The sequence below is a fragment of the Lynx rufus genome, unplaced genomic scaffold (genome assembly GCF_022079265.1).
Source record: "Lynx rufus isolate CCGP_SWC_20201006 ecotype Redwood Valley unplaced genomic scaffold, mLynRuf1.p SCAF_4, whole genome shotgun sequence".
NCBI lineage: Eukaryota > Metazoa > Chordata > Mammalia > Carnivora > Felidae > Lynx > Lynx rufus.
The window spans coordinates 136,020,382-136,043,551 of NW_025814856.1; the positions used below are offsets into that span (position 1 = coordinate 136,020,382).

General features: G+C 39.5%; 1 protein-coding gene across 4 annotated transcripts in view; it reads left to right on the top strand.

Moving 5' to 3' along the window:
- Window positions 1–23,170, top strand: part of ST7 (suppression of tumorigenicity 7) — a 250,831-nt gene that overhangs the window by 110,364 nt on the left and 117,297 nt on the right. For all 4 annotated transcript variants that reach the window (XM_047096971.1, XM_047096969.1, XM_047096970.1 and 1 more), the window contains exon 2: window positions 20,244–20,326. In XM_047096971.1, coding sequence (XP_046952927.1) covers window positions 20,244–20,326 — 83 coding nt within the window. The remainder of the gene's footprint in view (window positions 1–20,243; window positions 20,327–23,170) is intronic.

Below are 23,170 nucleotides of genomic sequence, written 5' to 3' on the forward strand. Positions count from 1 at the left end.
GTCATGACCTGAGCTGAAGTCAGACGCTTAACCGACTGAGCCACCCAAGCGCCCCCAAAGTTGCTAGCTTCTTAAATGGCTCTCCTTCTTGGGCTTAGGAACAGTCTTTTAAGTTAATCTGAGTGTTATCCATATACAGTCATAAATGTACTGAAATAAGTAATTCCATACAAGATTTTGACTGTAGTAAGACTGTAGCATTGTAAACGTCAAAAATCTGTGATGAGCACTGGGTGTTATATGTAAGTGATGAATCACTAAATTCTACTCCTGAAAACAATATTACATTATGAATTGACTAACTAGAATTTAAATTCAAATTTGAAAAGAAATCATTGTCCTCATATACCATCTTTCTGAAACTGGAATTCAGATACATATAAACATATGTAACTTTTCCTGTTTAATTTTCCTAAAAAACTTCTTTTTTTTTATTTTTTTTTCAACGTTTTTATTTATTTTTGGGACAGAGAGAGACAGAGCATGAACGGGGGAGGGGCAGAGAGAGAGGGAGACACAGAATCGGAAACAGGCTCTGGGCTCCGAGCCATCAGCCCAGAGCCTGACACGGGGCTTGAACTCACAGACCGCGAGATCGTGAGCTGGCTGAAGTCGGACGCTTAACTGACTGCGCCACCCAGGCGCCCCTAGAAAACTTCTTAAAGATAAGAGAGTTTTGTTGCTCTTGTTGCAATTAATCTGTCAACTTATCCTTAAATATCTCATTTTAAACCAAAATAAATTGAAATATTCTTCTAAAAATTCTCCTAAATTGCTGCTTTAGAAAATGTCTCATTCTTTGAAATAAAAAATAGATGTATTGGTTGTTTTTAAAATTTATTTTAATGTTTATTTACTTTTGAGAGAGAGACCGAGTGCAAGCCGGGAAAGGACAGAGAGAAGGAGACACAGAATCCGAAGCAGACTACAGGCTCTGAGCTGTCCGCACAGAGCCCGATGTGGGTGGGGCTCCAATTCTGGAACCTTAAGATCATGCATGACCTGAGCTGAGGTCAGATGCTTAACTGACTTGAGCCACACAAGCACCCTGTTTTTAAATCTGTATATATGTTGATTGGTTACCAGAATAATACTCAGATGTGTAAAAGATTTCAGACTGTAGAGAATGTAAAAAGTGTAAAATGAAAGTTCCATGTAATCCCACCTTCAAAGATTATTATTTTATGATTTCTAGTTTTATATCATGCTTTGAAAATATTTTATCCCCCCTGATTAAAAAAATGATATTGCAGGGGCACCTCAGTGGTTCAGTCAGTTAAGCATCCAACTCTTGATTTTATCTCAAGGCATGATCTTGTGGTTCATGATTTTGAGCCCCACTTTGGGCTCTGTGCTGATGCTGCCTGCTTGTGATTCTCTCTTTCTCCTTCTCTCTCTGCCTCTCCCCTGCTTGTGCTCTCTCTCTCAAAATAAAGGAACTTAAAAAAAAATTAGTAGAAAATTTCAAGTCTACAGTGAAGCCAAAAAAAAAAAAAATCGCTTGTAATTCTCCCATTCAAAGGTGAGCACTATTGGAATGTTTGCTTTGTATCCTCCATGTTTCTTTCTGTGTTTAGAAACTGTACCTACATAGATAGTAAATATGTAATCTATGAATTTTTTAATAAAAGGTGTCAAACTATTAATAGTTATATAATCTACTACTTATACTAAAATGTGGTGATCATTTTTTGTGTCATTATAATGTGATTTTTATTTTTTTATTTTAGAGAGAGAATGAGTAGGGGAGAGGGGCAGAGGGAGAGAAAGAGAATCTTAAGCAGGCTCCATACTTAGCACAGAGCCCAATATGGTGCTGGATCCCCTGACCCTGGGATCATGACCTGAGCCCAAATCGAGAGTCGGATGTTCAACCTGAGCCACCCAGGTGCCCCTATAGTGTATTTTTTTTTTAATTTTTTAAAAAATTCTTTTGTTATTTATTTATTATTATTTAAATTTATTTAATTTTATTTAATTTATTTAAATTAAATTAATTTAGTATTATTTAAATTTATTTAAATTATTATTTGTTATTATTATTTATTATTATTATTAATCCAAACGCTTTGGGATGCAGCCAAGCATCCTGAGAGGAATTTCCTGAGTATTTCCTGAGAGTATTTCCTGAGAGGAAAATACATTGCAATCCAGGCCTATCTCAAGAAACAAGAAAAATCCCAAATACAAAATCTAACAGCACACCTAAAGGAAATAGAAGCAGAACAGCAAAGGCAGCCTAAACCCAGCAGAAGAAGAGAAATAATAAAGATCAGAGCAGAAATAAACAATATAGAATCTAAAAAAACTATAGAGCAGATCAATGAAACCAAGAGTTGGTTTTTTGAAAAAATAAACAAAATTGACAAACCTCTAGCCAGGCTTCTCAAAAAGAAAAGGGAGATGACCCAAATAGATAAAATCATGAATGAAAATGGAATGATTACAACCAATCCCTCAGAGATACAAACAATTATCAGGGAATACTATGAAAAATTATATGCCAACAAATTGGACAACCTGGAAGAAATGGACAAATTCCTAAACACCCACACTCTTCCAAAACTCAATCAGGAGGAAATAGAAGGCTTGAACAGACCCATAACCAGCGAAGAAATTGAATCGGCTATCAAAAATCTCCCAACAAATAAGAGTCCAGGACCAGATGGCTTCCCAGGGGAGTTCTACCAGACGTTTAAAGCAGAAATAATACCTATCCTTCTCAAGCTATTCCAAGAAATAGAAAGGGAAGGAAAACTTTCAGACTCATTCTATGAAGCCAGTATTACTTTGACTCCTAAACCAGACAGAGACCCAGTAAAAAAAGAGAACTACAGGCCAATATCCCTGATAAATATGGATGCATAAATTCTCAATAAGATATTAGCAAATCGAATTCAACAGCATATAAAAAGAATTATTCACCATGATCAAGTGGGATTCATTCCTGGGATGCAGGGCTGGTTCAACATTCGCAAATCAATCAACGTGATACACCACATTAATAAAAGAAAAGAGAAGAACCATATGATCCTGTCAATCGATGCAGAAAAGGCCTTTGACAAAATCCAGCACCCTTTCTTAATAAAAACCCTTGAGAAAGTTGGGATAGAAGGAATATACTTAAACACCATAAAAGCCATTTATGAAAAGCCCACAGCTAACATCATCCTCAATGGGGAAAAACTGAGAGCTTTTTCCCTGAGATCAGGAACACGACAGGGATGCCCACTCTCACCGCTGTTGTTTAACATAGTGTTGGAAGTTCTAGCGTCAGCAATCAGACAACAAAAGGAAATCAAAAGCATCAAAATTGGCAAAGATGAAGTCAAGCTTTCACTTTTTGCAGATGACATGATACTATACATGGAAAATCCGATAGACTCCACCAAAAGTCTGCTAGAACTGATACATGAATTCAGCAAAGTTGCAGGATACAAAATCAATGTACAGAAGTCAGTTGCATTCTTATACACTAACAATGAAGCAACAGAAAGACAAATAAAGAAACTGATCCCATTCACAATTGCACCAAGAAGCATAAAATACCTAGGAATAAATCTAACCAAAGATGTAACAGATCTGTATGCTGAAAACTATAGAAAGCTGATGAAGGTAATTGAAGAAGATATAAAGAAATGGAAAGACATTCCCTGCTCATGGATTGGAAGAATAAATATTGTCAAAATGTCAATACTACCCAAAGCTATCTACACATTCAATGCGATCCCAATCAAAATTGCACCAGCATTCTTCTTGAAGCTAGACCAAGCAATCCTAAAATTCATATGGAACCACAAAAGGCCCCGAATAGCCAAAGTAATTTTGAAGAAGAAGACCAAAGCAGGAGGCATCACAATCCCAGACTTTAGCCTCTACTACAAAGCTGTCATCATCAAGACAGCATGGTATTGGCACAAAAACAGACACACAGAGCAATGGAAGAGAATAGAAACCTCAGAACTAGACCCACAAACGTATGGCCAATTAATCTTTGACAAATCAGGAAAGAACATCCAATGGAAAAAAGACAGTCTCTTTAACAAATGGTGCTGGGAGAACTGGACAGCAACATGCAGAAGGTTGAAACTAGACCACTTTCTCACACCATTCACAAGAATAAACTCAAAATGGATAAAGGACCTGAATGTGAGACAGGAAACCATCAAAACCCTAGAGGAGAAAGCAGGAAAAGACCTCTCTGACCTCAGCTGTAGCAATTTCTTACTTGACACATCCCCAAAGGCAAGGGAATTAAAAGCAAAAATCAATTACTGGGACCTTATGAAGATAAAAAGCTTCTGCACAGCAAAGGAAACAACCAACAAAACTAAAAGGCAACCAGTGGAATGGGAAAAGATATTTGCAAATGACCTATCAGACAAAGGGCTAGTATCCAAAATCTATAAAGAGCTCACCAAACTCCACACCTGAAAAACAAATAACCCAGTGAAGAAATGGGCAGAAAACATGAATAGACACTTCTCTAAAGAAGCCATCCGGATGGCCAACAGGCACATGAAAAGATGCTCAACATTGCTCCTCATCAGGGAAATACAAATCAAAACCACACTCAGATATCACCTCACGCCAGTCAGAGTGGCCAAAATGAACAAATCAGGAGACTATAGATGCTGGAGAGGATGTGGAGAAATGGGAACCCTCTTGCACTGTTGGTGGGAATGCAAATTGGTTCAGCCACTCTGGAAAACAGTGTGGAGGTTCCTCAGAAAATTAAAAATAGACCTACCCTGTGACCCAGCAATAACACTGCTAGGAATTTACCTAAGTGATACAGGAGTACTGATGCATAGGGGCACTCGTACCCCAATGTTTATAGCAGCACTCTCAACAATAGCCAAATTATGGAAAGAGCCTAAATGTCCATCAACTGATGAATGGATAAAGAAATTGTGGTTTATATACACAACGGAGTACTACAGAGCAATGAGAAAGAACGAAATATGGCCCTTTGTAGCAACGTGGATGGAACTGGAGAGTGTGATGCTAAGTGAAATAAGTCCTACAGAGAAAGACAGATACCATATGTTTTCACTCTTATGTGGATCCTGAGAAACTTAACAGAAACCCATGGGGGAGTGGGAGGAAAAAAAAAAAAGAGGTTAGAGTGGGAGAGAGCCAAAGCATAAGAGACTCTTAAAAACTGAGAGCAGGGGCGCTTGGGTGGCGCAGTCGGTTAAGCGTCCGACTTCAGCCAGGTCACGATCTCACGGTCCGTGAGTTCGAGCCCCGCGTCAGGCTCTGGGCTGATGGCTCGGAGCCTGGAGCCTGTTTCTGATTCTGTGTCTCCCTCTCTCTCTGCCCCTCCCCCGTTCATGCTCTGTCTCTCTCTGTCCCAAAATAAATAAAAAACGTTGAAAAAAAAAATTAAAAAAAAAAAAAAAACTGAGAGCAAACTGAGGGTTGATGGGGGGTGGGAGGGAGGGGAGGGTGGGTGATGGGTATTGAGGAGGGCACCTTTTGGGATGAGCACTGGGTGTTGTATGGAAATCAATTTGACAATAAATTTCATATACTGAAAAAAAAATAAAGATTAAAAAAATAAAAAAAATTAAAAACCAGAAGAAAAAAAAAAGTTTGTTTGTTTGTTTGTTTATTTATTTATTTATTTATTTTTGAGAGAGAGAGAGAGAGAGACAGAGCATGAGCAGGGGAGGGGCAGAGAGAGGGAGACTCAGAATCCAAAGCAGGCTCTAGGCCCGAGCCATCGGCACAGAGTCCAACGCAGGACTCAAACTCACAAACCATGATATTGTGACCTGAGCCAAAGTTGGATGCTCAACTGACTGAGCCACCCAGGTGACCCCCTATAGTGTGATTTTTAATGGCTGCATACTGTTCTTTCATAATGGCATATAGTATTTAACCATTTTCTTAGATATTTAGTGTTTTGGGTTTTTTGCTTTTAAAATAATATATTTATAAATATATTTTGCCAAATATCCTGAAGAATAAATATATATAAAAATCCATTTTTATCTCCTTAGGATAAGTTCCTAGATGTGTGGTGATTTAAAAATAACAGAAATGTGCTAAATTCACATGTATAAACCTTCTGGAATGGACAAGTGAATGCACAGGGTTTCATCATAGTTTTAGGATGATGTTAGCAAGTCAGTTAGAAAATTCCAGAAAATTTAAGGCTTTTCATTTATATAGATAATCTTCTAGATTTAATCATTCTGGGTTTCGGTATTCAAATCCTGTAGTTAAGTGTATAATCACCACATTTGTGCAAAGGAAGACTATGGTATATGTTTTAATACATTCTTCTTTATGTCCCTGGGTTTTATATCCATTGAATGTTTAGGACTGTGTATATCACACCAAATAAATTTAAAGTGAAAAAGAGCCAAACACAGGATTTATGGGATGCTTAGTAACAAGTATAACAAAGGGTATGGTGACTTTAGGATGCTTTAAATATCTTTTTTGTTTTAGCAGACCTGACTGTAGGAGGAGAAAATATATTAGTTATTTTGTTTCAAAGTGAAAGAAAAAATAATTATAACTTGAAAATATGAAAGGATACTACTTCAAGTGTTGATTAGAACAGTAATTATATTATTAGAATAGAACCAAAGTTTTGTAGATACATTAACTGTAATAGCTACTGTATGAAAAGCTGTTATTTGGTGTCCAACACAGCCCTAGGAGCCTGCCACTCCAATTAATCCTCACTAAGGCTAGGATAATAGTATATGTATGGTAGGCCTGAATACTTTGATTTTAGACATTAGACAGTGCTGTCTCTTTCTGTGTAAAATATCTGGCCCTGATTTTATCTTGACCCATAGTAAGATAAAGGAACAAGATACAGAATAAAATAGAATACTGAATAGAATGCATCAGAATGTGCAGACATCATCCTTCATTGCTAATAATAGCCTTGAGGGAGAGTCAGTTATTTAACATGAGGTTTGTGTGGTAATGAATGGCTCAGCAATCAGCCACCATCCTCCCCTCACTCTCAACTCAGGAGGAAGTCATTGCTAGGCCTGCATGCCCTAGACTGAGGCTGTGGTTTGGGGCAGCCTCTTGCTCTCAGATCCTAGAGGGCTCCCTAAGCCCAGCCATAAGGCCTGGCTTTGAAGCTAGCACCTGATTGCCATTTCAGAAGAGGCAGTGAACTCTGGAAATCTCAAAAAGCAAATCTGAAGTGTAGACATTTCTCTTTGTTTTGTCTCCCCAAATGTAGGGTCAGTTATCTAAAAGAATGGTATGTCCCCAAGGAGAAAGAGCATAGGCTTTGGGATCAGGTAGAATTGTGTTCAAATTAAGGTTCAGCCGTTAATAGGGGTGTGTCCTTAGGTGAATCATTTAACCTCAATAAGCTTCAGTTTCATCTGTATAAAATGAGGGTAGTCAACTTTGTAGGGCTGTGGTGGGAATCAAATGATTAAAAACATGCATTAGGGGCTCCTGGGTGGTTCGGTCAGTTAAGGGTCCAGCTTCGGCTCGGGTCATGATCTTTATGGTTCATTAGTTCCAGCCCCGCATCAGGCTCTGTGCTGACAGCTCAGAGCCTAGAACCTACTTTGGATTCTGTGTCTCGCTCTCTCTTTGCCCTTCCTTCACTCTTGCTCTCTCTCTCATAAATAAACATTAAAAATAAATAAAAATACAAATATGCACTAAACACCCAGACTAGTGCCTGACATGTAGTAGCCCTCTCCACAGTATTTGTTGAACTGAAACAAGTGTTTAAAAGTATGGCTTGATAAGACTTTTTTTTGTCCCAATAACGATGATGTTGGACATTTTGCAGATAATGATCTAAATGATATTGAAGGTGGTGCTTTTGCAAATCACTTACTGTACTTTCTTACTGAATAGTCATGTTATGTATTTTTTTATGCTGTAGTCTCTACATCTGTCAATTAGCATTATTTTATCTTAGCAAATTATTCCCAAGAGAAACTGCCTTTGCTGTTTTCATTAGCAGTGTGCTGCGTGTGCTAGTTTTTCTTTTTGTTTCCTTTTGTCAGTGCTGGGTTGGGGGGCGTGGCATTTAAAATTTTTTTTTCTGTATTTTTTAGAATGTTATGGGAAAACAACCTTGAAAATTAATCCACTTTTTTCTTTTAAAATGTATGTGTTTTTATGGTATCACGATGGTTGGCCTTTGAGTGGTAATACCGTTTGTAATACAGCTAGTCAGAAGTGCCTTCTGAGTTTGTGGACAGGATTTCTTGGTATGAGGTTGACTGACTCAGATCAGACCCAGAACATTGACCTCATTAACCTTGGTATGATCCAACTGGAGGTAAACTGCTCTAAGGATCTGTGCATTAGACATTTGCTAATTAAAAAAAAAAAATTACATATGAATGGGTCATTCACAGTGAGTGGTGACAATGTCTGAAAACTATTTGAGATAGTAAGAATAGATTCAAAAGGGAGAGAAAGGCCATTTTAAGGGTTTGGGAGCATTTGTATTAGGGATGACACAGGGCATCTGGAAGTTAGATGCATCTTTTCATACATTATAAGAAAATTTCTTATTTCTATTTACTGTCAGTTTCTATTTACTGTCACCTATAGACCTTACTTAGAGCTGGGTGCATTTGTGATTTACCACTTATAATTTGCTGCCAGTCCTGGACCTGGGGAGATAATTTTAGGTGCCCTCTGGAATAGTAACCAGTCATTTGATGCAAATGCAAAGCCAAGTCTAGCTACTGGAACTGAAAATAATGAAGCCAGCCTTTGAACAATCAGGCCGTTGGAGCAGCTGAATACTTAAAATATTGGTCTGTCTAATGGTTTCCCCTGTGGCTTCTTATCTCTGTTGGTTAGGCATCCTCACCTAGAAAGAGACAGCCTTAATACAGCTTCCAGCAGACCATCTGTTGTGGGACAGCTTTTCACTCAAAAGAGAAGTAAATTAGTCATTAAACTTTTGGAGAATGTCATGAAAATATAAAAACCTAACTTAAAATCAGATTTGAATTTTACTGCCCCATGGCTTAGAGTTGCTTCTTTGGCTCAAACTATTGGCTTCCGTTGAGGCAAACTCTTCAGCTATATGTTAGCAGAAGGTTTCAAAACAAAGCAAGTAAATTAACAGAAAGTGCAAAAATCAGAATCAATAGAATAGAAAATAGATTTATTTTTATTTTGTATTTAATCGCGCCTGATAAAACAGGAATATACATATTCGTAAACTGTCAGGTTCAAAATGATGTCACTTAAGGTGCCATAATTCCCCCTAATTATTCTTTAAGATCTACATAAAAAGAAGAATCTCTGGGAAAGTAAACACATTTCCAAAGAGTAATCTTATGTCTTTAAAAGTGAGGTATAAGAATGAGCCAGTATTGGATTTCTTAGGGTGGGTCTTGTTGCAGTGGAATAAAGGCTTAAATGTTATTCCTAACTCACTTACTAGCTCGTACAGTGCTATTTATATTTTCTTTCTTTTTTCAATGTTTATTTATTTTGAGAGAGAGAGCATGTGCAGGCTCAAGTGAAGAAGGGACAAAGAGAGAGACAGACAATCCCAAGCAGGCTCTGCACGGTCAGTGTGGAGCACCACATGGGGCTCCATCTCACGAACCTAAGATCACAACCTGAGGCAAAATCTAGAGGGGGAGGCTTAACTGCCTGAGCCACCCAGACGCCCTTTATATTTTCTTTTAATTTAAGTCACACTTAATGATACATTCTTTTCTTCTCTTTCCTGCCAGACTTCCTGTAGAAGTAGCCTGTGCTTGCTGCCATAATTCCTTACCACTCACTGTCTTTAATCACTTGCAGTTTGACTTTGGCCCCACTTTGCCGACATTCTCCAGAGTCTCGCCCCTTGTGTCACATTGTTAAGACCCACATACTGTTGAATTTACCTCTGCAAATCTGATATGCCCAACCTCCCACCGTGGTGGTATCGCAGGAGCTCCCCTCTAAGGTTAGTGTCTGAGCTGTACATTTCCCACACCACTTCATGATTTCTACATGTGTATTATTCACATGGCTGTTCAGTGACTATTTTCTCACTGTCTCTATCGAAAGGTTGATTTTCTCGACCTGGCAGTTGAGCCAGCATAATCTCCCACTGCCGCTCTTCATCCTACCTATACTACTCCAACCCAATTCTTTTGTGTATGCTCTCATATCCACGTGGCATCTGTACTGTCTCTTTACTTCTCTCCAATCTCATGATAAAAGCTTATTCTTCTTTCAAAGCCCAGAAGGAAGGACATCTCATTTGTTAAGTTTTCTCTGATCCTTCTGACTAGAAGTAATATTTTCTTCCTCTAGATTTTATCTGTACCTCTCTTCTGATGTTTCATATTCCGTCCTGTGTTATTTGTGTGGGCATCTTATTTTACCTTCTCAAGGGGAGCATCAGTTTCATTATATCATTTCATTTACCAACTCCAGTGTCTGGTTCAATGTCTTGCACTTTTTGTAAGTTAATTACATTTTGGATAAATTAATGGCCTAGCTGGTATTAATACAGAGCACTTGCTGAGCAAGAATATAGGCGGTTATACCTCCACGGACCAGGCTCTGTGGCGGTTGCCCTGGGGGGAGGGGTGGATGTGGAGGTGGATTGAGAATGCACAGTGAATGCTTCCTGATTAGAGGTGCCCGGGGCCTGGAGAGCCATGTCTCTGCAGGGCTTCTGTCTTTTGAAGTATAACTGAGCAAGTGTTGCTCCCCTAGAGACAGATATCTTTTTTCTTCCTTATGGTAAATACTTTATAAGAAACAGAAAGATTCAGGACGCCTGGGGGGGCTCAGTCGGTAGAGCATCTGACTTTGGTGCAGGTCATGGTCTCGCGGTTCATGGGTTTGAGCCCTGCATCGGGCTTTGTGCTGACAGCTCAGAGCCTGGAACCTGCTTCGGATTCTGTGTTCAAATCTCTTTCTGTACCCCTCTCCCACTGCGCTCTCTGTCTCTCAAAAATAAATAAACATTAAAGAAAAAAAAAAAAAAGAAACAGCAAGGTTCATAAGATGATCTTCAACCTAAATTAAAACATATTTTAAATGGCTAAAGTTATAAGACTTATAACTAGCCACTCTCCTGTTCCTGACCAGTGTATAGTTCCTCATTATTAGTCTATTTGTAAATAAAAGCAAACAGATAATCAGATCTTGCTTCACTCGCCCTTGAGGGCTACTGAGGTTTATATGTGACCGGGCTTTGGACAGTCCTTCGTGACTTGACAGAAGCAAGGACCAGGAGCCATGAAGACTGAACACTCTGATATAGTTTCCCAGATCACGGCTGAGAAAAGAAAGAAGGAATGTGCTCGTCTCTACTTCCTCAGTAGAGCCAAATGCCCAGTAAAGCAGAAATAGTATACCTGTGAAGTTGCCAAGGCAACATCAAGGGTATAGAGAAGAGTAGACAGAATGATTTATGAGAATTTCTTGCCATTGGAATGGGCCTAAAATTATACTTCCATATCTTTTTCTCACAAGGATGAATTCCACAGAATTTATCAAGGGAATTATAATGCATAAAAACTTGAGATGTTATCAGAGCCCAAGGAGACTGGGGTGAAGGACAAGGAGAGGAGCAGCAAAAGCAACAAATGAGGAAAAGTGCTCACGGTGTGTTTAGTCTTCTCTTGAACTGATGCTGTGCCCAGATGTAAACAGATTTCTTGGGAACATGAAAATGTTGTATATCTAAAGTGTGCCTAGAAAAAGGAAAGTCCATTTACTGGGGTAAAATGGAGAGGCTTGATTTCCATATTAAAAAAAATTCTCTCAGCTTCGACTTTAATACTAGTGGATTTACAAAGACAATTACAGATCAGTATGTGGAATAACATGTCATGGCAACAGAGGTTGAAGTTGTATTTTATTTATGAACGGTTGAGAAAGAAGCTCTTGGGCAGATAGAATTGGCATATGTTTAACACCCTTTCTGGGCATACTGCAGTTAGCCCCAGTTATCAGATGTCCACACTGATTTTCACTTTCATGGACTACTACTATTATTATTATTATTTTATTTTTTATTTTTTAAGCATTTATTTATTTTCAAGAGACAGACATAGGTGCGAGGGGGGAGGTGCAGAGAGAGAGGGGGACAGAATCTGAAGCAGGCTCCAGGCTCTGAGCTGTCAGCGCAGGGCTTGAACCCACCAATAGTGAGATCATGACCTGAGCGGAAGCTGGACGCTTAACTGACTGAGCCACCCGGGTGCCTCTAGTATTATTATTATTCTTTTAGAGTTTATTTTATTTTGAGAGTGAAAGAGTACAAGTGGGGGAGGGACAGAGAGAGGGAGGGAGAGAATCCCAAGTAGGCTTTGTGTTCTCAGTGCAGAGCCTGATGCAGGGCTTGAACTCACAAGTCATGAGATCATGACCTGAGCTGAAATCAAGAGTTGGACACTTAACCACCTGAGCCACCCAGGCACCCCCACTTTCATGAATTATACTTGATTCTATCTGTTTTATACTGCTTCCTAACAAATTACGACAAATATAGCAGCTTAAAACAGTATACATTTATTATCACATGCTTTCTGTGGGTCCGAAATACAGGCACAGCTTAGCTGGGACTTTTGTGCTGGATCCTTTGTTTGTTTGTTTGTTTGGTTGTTTGTTTTTGTGCTGGGTCTTACAAGGCTATTATCAAGGTGTCAGGGTGTGATCTTATCTGCAAACTCAGCTGAGGAAGAATCTACTTCTGAGTTAATTCAGGATATTGGCAGAAATCACTGTTGTAGATCTGAGGTCTTCAGTTTCATATTGGCTGTTGGCCTCAGCCCCTAGAGGCTGCTCATAGTCCATTGCCACATAGGCTTCTCAACAGGGACACTTTCTTCATTACACTGGCAAGGAGATACTGAGAGAGCATCTTACATATCTGTTTGCTAGGAGCAAGTCATATGTCCACCCACATTCAGGGGAAGGGAGTTACATGAACATCAGGAGGTAGGGGTCATTGTGGGTCACTTTAGAGTTTGTCTATCACAGTGTCATTCTGAGAAAAAGGGCAAGTTTTTTTTTTTTAATTTTAAAAGCTGTGCGATCTGGAAATCTGTTCAAAATTAGCATATGTGCAAGTTAGATTATTAAAGTTTACATTTTTCATACTCTTGTCCTTTGGTAAATGAGGAAAAGAAGTGAAGTTGCAATTCTACTCAGTGGAATCTGACAGGAGGGAAGAGAGGGGTTAGCAGGGTTGAAAGAACAATAAAATGAAAAAGAGAATATACCCTATTCTCACACAGAAAAATCCAAGCAATGGATTAAACTATTCCAGTGCGTTCCCTAAGCCACTGACTAAGGTCTGAGGTCTGAGAAAACAGTTTGATAGAAGCCTTCTGAAAGACTAGCATGTACCTTAATGCACTTTATGTAGACATGGGACATTGTATTTTCTGTAATTAAATCAGAAATATTGCTATGCAGGGTGCCTGGGTGGCTCATTCTGTTAAGTGTCTCACTCTTGATCTCAGCTCAGGTCTTGATCTCAGGGTTGTGAGTTCACGTGAGCTGGGTGAGAAGCCTACTTAAAAAGAAAAATCTGTTTCAGAAATGTTGCTTTGCATGAAATGGCCACTTTTCTAGTTTATTTTGATGTCCCTGTCTCAGGGCTTGGAAGGTATTGTGGCCTTGATGATTTGTTCTTTGTATTTAAAACATTTGTAAACTATCATGCTTGGGTTATAGGTTAGGCTTTGACGTAGTTTATGTACTAAGCCACAAGGGGACTTGAAGGAAACTAAGGAACAAGATTGCAGGTTTCCATGTGGCCTATGGCTGAATTGATTGTTCCCACGGCACCTACAAAGGCGGAGATCAGAGATTTGGGGTCACATGGTAGAGTTGGGGGATTCAATAATTTCTTTGCCTTCAAAATGGCTGCCTTCAAACTCACCCTCCAGTTTATTACCACTTCCAGCAACTAAACTTCAGTTGAAAGGACGCTTCATTACTTGGTTCTTCATTTATTTTGTAGGGCATCCACGTGTCGCATTGGACAAAATCACGGTGCAGGTGATTTACTTCCTGGGCTGTGGTCTGTACCCCAGTGGTCGGCACATAGAAGGGGGTGCACAGTAAGTGCTGGTGAACTGCTGCCAGCACTACTTTAACACAAATACGTTCCACTGAGTTTCCTCTGCTTTCTACAACTGGACCGGTATGAGGCGTCACATCACAAAAGGAAGAGTAACATAAGACGTAACTAACAACAGCAACAATACATATTATCTGCTGAGGTTTGCTGTGTTAGGCACTTTATCTAGACTAACACATTTAATCCTCACAACAACCCTGTAACAAGCTAGATATTATTCTTATTGTATGGACAATGAAACAGCCTCAAAAGTAAAGATTTGTGCTTGCGTTGAGATAAATGTTCCTTTATTTACTAAGAAAAGTGAGCAAACCAGAGTCTCCTATTCCATAAGTATCCTTTTAGTTAGGCTGTATTGTACATCTACTCATTGCATACATTTGTTAGTGAGAAGTCCTCCCTAAATAATTTTGGAGACCAAATGGCAGCGCACACCCTTACGTTTGAGAAACACATTTTGGACCCATTCTAATTTGTCTTCTCTGAGAATAGCCATTTGCTATCCATCAGTCAGTATTCCGTGTATTTGTATGGCAGGCACTATAGAAAGTAGTTTCACACATTTAGCAGGAATTCCCCACTGGTGCCTCAGCAGACATGTGCAAGTCTGTGGCTCCTGTGCTGCCTTTCCCTGTCCTTCCAGGGGCATGCACCTGCCAGCCCCTGAGCTGCAGTACTCCATGCAGAATGCCCTACAGCTCTGCCTCTCACTGTCTCTTCACCCCTGCAGCCACAGGCAACATATGGATAACTCCTGATTTATCTTACAAGTCTCAGACAGGAATATTTTTCTTGGCAGAAATTTTTCTTGATCTCTTAACCCCTTTTCTAATCTGATGTTTGTGTATCCATTTCTCATTTCTTTGATATTTGTGTATCCATTTCCTTGCCTCCTTCACCCTTTGGATTGTGAGCCCATTGGCGGCAGGGGCAGTGCTCCCCAGCATCTGGCCCCGGGGAGGCATCCAGTGAGTCTGTGCTGAAGTTAGGAGGGAATGCACATTTCATCAGAGCCTCAGAGCAGCCCTCGGAGGGTGTGGGACCTTCCGAGGGCCACCACATCACAGTGGATTTCACATTTACAGACCAAGTCTCCTAACCCTAGTGTCTTTCCCAAGGATAATGGTTTTACCTAAAATCTCTTCAATTTTTTTTCATCCAGCCTAAGTAAACTTCGTTTCTTTAGCTTTTCTTCCTAGGGATTTTATTTCTAACATTTTCAGTGGTTGGTGATTGTTATTTTATAACTTTTCCAAGTTTTTCTATTTCACTTGCCATATTTTAGAAAGGCAGTAAAAGGGACACAGGATAAAACAGACCCAGAATTTTGGGTGTTACAGACTTTATCACACTGCTTATTCAGTTCTTTCTAGTCAGTACCTCCAAGTCTTTGATGCTGCCTTAGCCTTTTCACTCCCGCCTGGGCTTCTCTGTGTGAGGTGAAGTATGTCTGAGGAGACAAACATAGGGTTGTGTGTTCACTCTGTTTTGCAGAAGGTCTTTTCCAGGAGCGTGGTTTGGGGATTGCTCATGCTCTAAAGAATCTCAGGAAAGGCTATTAATGTCCCAAGAGACAGAAATGTGGTTGGCTCCATTCCACAGGATTCCCGAGTAAGCGCTGCTCACAGGAGTGATCCTTTGCTTCCCATAGTTGACCTATTATCTCTTCTCTTCTGTGATCCAGAGAGGTCATTTAATTTTCTTTAAAAAAAGGTTTTTTAAAGATTTTTTTAACATTTATTTATTTTTGAGAGACAGAACGTGTGCATAGGGGAGGGGCAGAGAGAGAGGGAGACACAGAATCTGAAGCAGGCTCCAGGCTCCGACCTGTCAACACAGATGTGGGGCTCAAACTCATGAGCCATGAGATCATGACCTTAGCTGAAGTTGAACGCTTGATCGACTGAGCTCCCAGGCACCCCAATTTTTGTTTTAATTAAGTAATATCTTTGCTCAATGTGGGGCTCAAACTCACAACCTGGAGATCAAGAGTCTCATGCTCTACCCACTGAGCCAGCCAGGCGCCCCTAGGTCATTTAATTTTCAGTCCATGGACCCATCCTTCCTACCTTGTTTCTTCTCAGGGCCATGCTTCATTCCTTCCCATTTGCTCATTAATTAAATAAGAAGACCGTACTGAGTTGAAGTTCAGCATCATCAGAACGCTCCACGATTCAGTCCCTGAGGTGCTGCCCCTGAGTAACTCATGTGGTGTTTCTGAGCAGTGACCTGTTGGGAGTGTTCTGTTGGATCAGATGAAAAGCCTTATGATTTATTAATTGTTGTCTCTGGGTTGAAATAAGACATTACTGAAATTATATGAATCTATTCTTCACAAAGCTAGAAGTCTGTTTGTTTTTGAATTTGTTTTGCTTAGCCCCAGCTGGTATGGAGGAGACAGTGATGTGTCTGTAAATTTCAGGAGAATCGCATTTACGTTTCAAAGAATAAACTCCACAGTTTTCTGCTCCAGTTTTTAGGTACTTTATCAGGCCCTCATACGTCTTAAAAAATAATTGCTAGTGGCCATCATTGCTGATGAAACTAGGCAAGGTATTCCTTGTTTTAAGGTGGTCTGGTCTGCAGTGTGCAGCCCTTCTAGATTAACGAGGGAATCTTCAACTAGACTCTCCTCTCTGTGTGCCTACCTGCCTTCCCCCCCTGGTGCTGCAAACACCAGTAATAAGATTACAGGGAACTTATCTTTAAAAGTCAGAGGTAAAAATAAATACAGTATTAAAAGCATCCATCTTTTAGTATCATTTATTTAGAGTTCTTCTCCTTTTACAATGAAAGGCTTTCCATTTGCTCTTTTGTTCTTTCATGCTTGTCAGCAATATCTGCCTGCCCCTGTGATGCCACGAGTCAGAGCTTGGGAGGCAGGACTGCTGGTGTTCAGGGCTTTCCTCGTATCCAGCTGTGAAGTAACATGAATAAGAATATTGACCTCATGGAGCTGAAATGAGAATTAAACTCTCTAATATGTGAAAGTGCTTTGTTATTAACTTTAAAAAGTGTTGATATTTGTGCCCAGAATTGCCAAGTGCCAGGTCTTAGTGATTTGAGCGAGGATGTTCAATAAGACTATGAGGTTAATAGATTCTTAAATGAGCACCTCCCGCTCTCTTAAGTGTTTTCTCCTTCTCTCACTTCTCTATGTGTGTCTCTTCCTTTTAATGACTTCATTATCTTTCCCTACTCTAGTAGCTTTCTACAACTGGATATAACAGAGAAGTACCTTTTAATTATTAATCACTGCTGCTATATAATCTTGAGTAAAACCAAATGGGGACAGTGTTTAGTTTAATCTCTTTAGAAAACTCACGTATTGTTTTTTTTTTTTTACACCGATCAGTTAGCTATTGAGTCTTTTGCCCACAGTGGATTCAGTGTTTTCAGTAGAAAATCTTTACAGCAGGGCTACTAAAGCACTTCTAATTCAGGAACATCTTTTCTCTTTCTTGAAGAAATGGATTTCATAGAATTTTATACTCACTTTGTCCCTGGAAACCTACTGAAAAGTATATCATGGAGATATGAGAGTTCATTGCTATAAAATAAAGCAAATACTATGTTTTGGTGACTTTTTAACAAGTAATGGGGAGGGGCTGCCTGGGTGGTTCAGTTGGTTGAGTGTCCGACTCTTGATTTTGGCTCAGGTCATGATCTCAGGGTCATGGGATTGAGCCTTGCGTCAGGCTCTATGCTGAGTTTAGAGCCTGCTCAAGATTCGCTTTCTTTCTGTTTGCCCCTCTCTCATGTGTGCACATTCTCTGAATGAATGAATGAATGAATGAGTAAATGGATGGGAATGTGGGGTCATTTATAGTGTAAGGATGGAAATTTTGAGAATTTTAGACACTTCAGAATTCGACCTGGTTTAATTTTTTTCTTTTAAAAAATCTTCCTTTTTCCACTAATGTGCTTAGGAAGGAACAAATCACTATGTCTTTGGGTTTTTTAATGGCCAAGCAAACCCACCCTTAACTCAGCTGTACCCCTACAGCCCCAGATTGATTGCTTCTTCTGTGCCTTTCTCTATTTCTCCAAAAGAATCCTCTTAGTCAAATTGTGACTATCAACTGAGCACATTATGTTAGTTCAGACTCTTGAGATTACAACTGACAGCCCACAAGTCAAACAAAAAAATTCATTTAAGAGGAAGCACCGGGAAGGATGGTTGGTAGTCAAGAAGGATGGAATTGGTGCATCCTTCTACATCTGTTTCTCTGTAAAGGGTTGACAGTTCAAGCTCCTAACTTCCTCAGCCTGTGCAACCATTTGGAAAGGCTGTGATATTTTCTCAGCACCTCCAAGCAAGCCCCTTCCTCTGCTGACATTGCCCTTCTATCCCTCCTCCTTCCTGCTCTGGTCTAGTTAACTCCCGATTATTCTCCTGCACAACCTTTCCAACCCCCAGCGCAAAGTGCATCCCTTTTCTGTGTTTTCATAACATCTTGTGCTCAGGATTTGACTGTGTACTTGGTAATTGCTTGGTTACTTGTTCGTTTCTCACCTAGACTGTGGCCTTCTAGAGGGTCAGAAATGTATCTCATTCATGCTTCCATTCCTTGTCCGTAGTTTCATTCATAAACAGAGAGAAGTATTTGTTGAATGAGTGAACATGGGATCGTGTTCATGTTGGTGACTTTGCCTTGTGGGCAAATGTGGGCCTTGTTGGCAAATGCCAAAGCCTTTTCCCCTAATGATATCAAAGTCCTATTTCTAATATCCTTCGTTCTAAAATCAGGCCAATGCGATCCCCTTCAACAATAGGTTCAGTAAAGAATGTGAATATGCATGCAAAAAGCTCTTTAGGTCAGTTGTTGTTTTGGTAATAATCAAAGTTTCATGCAATATCTCAATAGAAATGATAATGAAATGTGGAAGTGAACCTTATTAAGTCAGCAGCCAGATCAACAATATAGTTCATATGAACAGAGTGGCAGAAATTGGTCAGGAAGGTACCCGACTACACATTTTTAGTGACTTATTTTTTATCTTTCTTTTTATTGATCCAATTATTTTGATGAGCAGTCTAACAGCCTTTTTAAGTTAGGTGAAAAAAGTTTTGCTAATTCATGCTAACTTTGTCAATTTGTCCTTCCTTCTTAGGAGTAACAATAGTCTTAAAATCTTTAATAACTGCCAATATACTGTTGACCCTTGAACAACACGGGGTTGAACCTCCCAGGTCTACTTACATGTGGATTTTTTCTGATAAATATGTATAGCACTGTAAATGTAATTTTTTTCCTTATGGTTTTCTTAACATTTCCTTTTCTCTGGCTTATTTTATTATAAGAACACAGTATATAATACATATGACCTACAAAATGTGTGTTAATTGTGCATGTTATTGCTAAGGCTTTGGTCAGTAGTAGACTATTGGTAGAGTTTTGGGGGTAGTCAAAAGTTATATTCAGATTTTTAATTGTGTAGGGGGTTTGTGCCCCTAAGACCCCATATCAGTCAAGGATCAACTGTATTTATTTTCCATTTGTTCTAGGTTGAAATATTCCTTGTTGGTTCATCAAGAACTCTAATGTGTGGGTCTCATGAAACATATAAGGATCTTTTCTTTCTGACTGACAGTCTAGTAACCAACTTTTTTTTTATATGTTTATTTATTTATTTTGAGGGAGAGAGCATACATGAGCTGGGGAGGGGCAGAGAGAGAGAAAGAGAGAGAGAGAGAGAGAGAGAGAGAAAGAGAAAGAGAAAGAGAAAGAGAAAGAGAATCCCAAGCAGGCTGTACACTAGCCGCACAGAGCCCGATCTCAAAAACTGTGAGATCATGACCTGAGCCAAAATCAAGAGTTAGACGCTTAACTGACTGAGCCCCTCAGGCGCCCCCTGGTAACCAGCTTTGATTTGACTCCTCAGTGGTTATGAATCCATGAAAACCATTCCCAAGGATAGTTTTGGGAGGCAGAAACTAAAAAGCTGCTCTTTTCTCTTGTATGTAGCTTTTTTCTTTCAGGAACTATACCTTGACACCTAGCATTCTGGCCTTTGTAATGCTGAACCATTTTAATGGGACTTTGTGATGATTCTAAGAATTTTTGTCATCAGAAACAAATGATTTCACCACAAAAGAAAAATGGAAGTCTGTTTTATTGACATACTTATGCATTCCTTATTTTTTTCCCTCTTTTTTTTTTTTTAGTGAGCATGTTTTTGAACACATTAACACCGAAGTTCTACGTGGCCCTGACAGGCACTTCCTCACTAATATCAGGGCTCATTTTGGTAAGTAGTAGAATCCTTCCTATTTAAAAGCATGCTGATTACTTGTATGTTAGGATATGTACAGGCAAAAATTCTGGAAGAATACATACCTGCAACTTACAGTGATTATCTTGTATGTGTGTTTATGTTGTGTAGTTGGACTTATAGAGGCCTTTTACTACCCACATTACATATTTCTAAAATATTTAAAAGAAAATTTTAATAGTCCTGTATTGCTTTCGTTGAAGGGGAAAAACAAAATATAAATATAGTGGAAATTAAAGGAAAGACAATTCTGTGTCAAATTCTAGTATCTGAGATACTATAAAATACACGTGACTCAGTTCAATGAACAATGTTTTTCATCATTCTTCTCAAAATGGATTATTGGCCATACTCAAAATCAGTAGAAATAGAGCCCAGTTTTTTAAAAAATGGATTGAAGTAGATGTGGCAGTTATAAGCTTTTTTCCCTTTATCAAAAGTTACATTTCCCTATTTCTTCCTTTCAAAAATTCCAGTAGGCAAAAGCAATGATAATCATTTCTTTGGTTCCATTAGTTTATGCTCTAAATAGTTACAAATGTGATAACACCTGAAGTAGTTTTTTTTTTTTTATTTCAGTGGACTTAAATAGGGCCATCTAACTCACTGTAGTCATGCTAATATAATTAAATGATCTTTAAGGAAAAAGAGGTTTTAGAATTTTTTTTGTCTACATATAATGCTGTGATTACTAATTTTTATGGAGACAAGAAAAAGAAAGATACTACAGTGTGGATGTTAAGATCACTAAGAAAATATAAGTTTTAGGAGAGAAGGGCACAAAAATGTGGAACAAATAAATGCATAGGTGAACCTAGAACAGTAGAAGGTTTCAGAAGCTTGAGGTTACAGGGAGCCAGAGTAAAAAGGTAGAGCAATATATGCAGGGCAGAAACCTGCCAAGAGCTTAAAGAGATGGTGCTGGTATGGGGGGCATTTTTTTGTGATCAGAGCATATTCATGTGATCTGCTGTATCACATGGGTTGTCTGGACTCGAGGGATGAGATGCTTCAAGTTGATATTACTGGACCAGGAATGTGAAGGACACCAGCAGTTGCTGCTCCAACATGGTTATATAAGTGGAAGTCCACACAGAAAGCCCAGTGCTGACTGCAGAGAGCAAGCAAGCCAAGGTGAAGGGAGGCATATTAAAACTTCTCTTTGAACTGGTTTGAAATAAGGTGTGAATAGTAATTTGTACCCTATTACCTCTTAAATGCAGGTCTGCACACCTATCTGTGTCTCTGAGGTCTTCTCTGTTCCTTGGGGACATGAGAAAAACAGACACTCTAGAGAATTGTTCTTAAAGCTGTAAGGTGATTTACTTAACTCATGTTAGTTTGTGGCAAAGCCAGGTCTAGAAACTGTGTCCTCAGATTCCCACCTTGATGTTCTTAATGGACTGAAGAAACTTCAAACTTGGAAAATGCTTTCAAATGCTTGATAAATGATTAATAAGTATGTGCTGAAAACATGGCAACCTTTTATCATGTATATTTTTGGGGGGGAGAGGAGAAGGTATTATAAGTCTTCATCTAACAATTATTTACATTTAAAATAATATTTTAATATTTTCTTTCTAAAATAGCTTTGAAGTATTTTTTGTTTAAACAGAAAAACGTGAACTTTTAGATACAGTTTGAAGAGCAGTTTCATGCTGAAACCAATAATTCACTCTGATGCACAAAGTAGGTTTTTGTTTGTGTATTCCTCTCCCAGCGATGTTTGCTTAAGAATGTTACCCACTTAGGTGGTGCTTCCTGTGTGCCAGGCACTGATCTAAGCACATACGTGCTAATTCATTTGCTCTTCGCAACTGTATGAGGAGGAGATTGCTCCTGTTGTTTCCATTTTACTAATGTGTAGGCCGAAGAGGTAGAACAGGTAAGTCAGCAACCTGCCTTAGGTCACATCGCTGGCAAATAGTGAAGAGGAGGATTTCAGCCCAGGCAGTCTGTCACTCATTTCACCACCTTCTGGTTAGGTTCTCAGCTGTTTTTCTAGCTCGCTGAACAAACAGCAGGTCTGGATTGGGCTACAAACTGATTGCCAGAGTGTGGGTTATCCCCTTTCACTCTGGAAAGCAGGGCCTAAGCAGTCAAACTTTTTAACTCTGGGAGGTGAAGTCCCGTCAGCTTACTTTTACAAGTAAAGGGATTTCTGTAGACTGTGACCACCTTTGCAGGTCCAGGCTGGCGAGGCTTTCTCCCGGTGTGTGGAGCGTAACTGCTGAAACCTGACAATCACTGCTGCACCATCTCAGGATGTATTTGTCTTGCAGCATTCTCAGGAGGCACAGGATATGTCCGACTGATGTGAAACTGAGCCCTGGAAACCTCTGATGTTTGAAGATTTTGAAAGGCCTTTCTCAAAAATGTTTGTCCTGAGGGCAAAGTCACTACAATGTGGAAATAGCTCTTGATAGCTTTAGGCTCCTGCTTTAGAGATTATTGGCATCAGTGTTATCCTGCCTTTGGGGACTCAGCTTTGCTAGTCCTTGAAATGTACCCAGGGTTGAGGTTCCTATTCAACCACTATTTTCTGCCAAGTGTGTTCATGGAGAGGCAGCATTGAGGTAAAGGATCAGGTACTTAGCGGTTTGTTTCCTGGCAAGGAGAGACAAGTACCTAATGACTTTCCCCTGAACAATGGAAGGAGAGCCAGGCAGTGAACGCTGAAAGTACAGGTATGCCCCTGGGGACATGGTTGTTTGGGGACCTCAGGATTCCTATGCTGGAGACTGAAACTGTCATGCAGTGTGATGTCTTAGGAGGAGAGGGGTAAATACAAACAAAAATACCCTGAAAAAGTCATCTAAC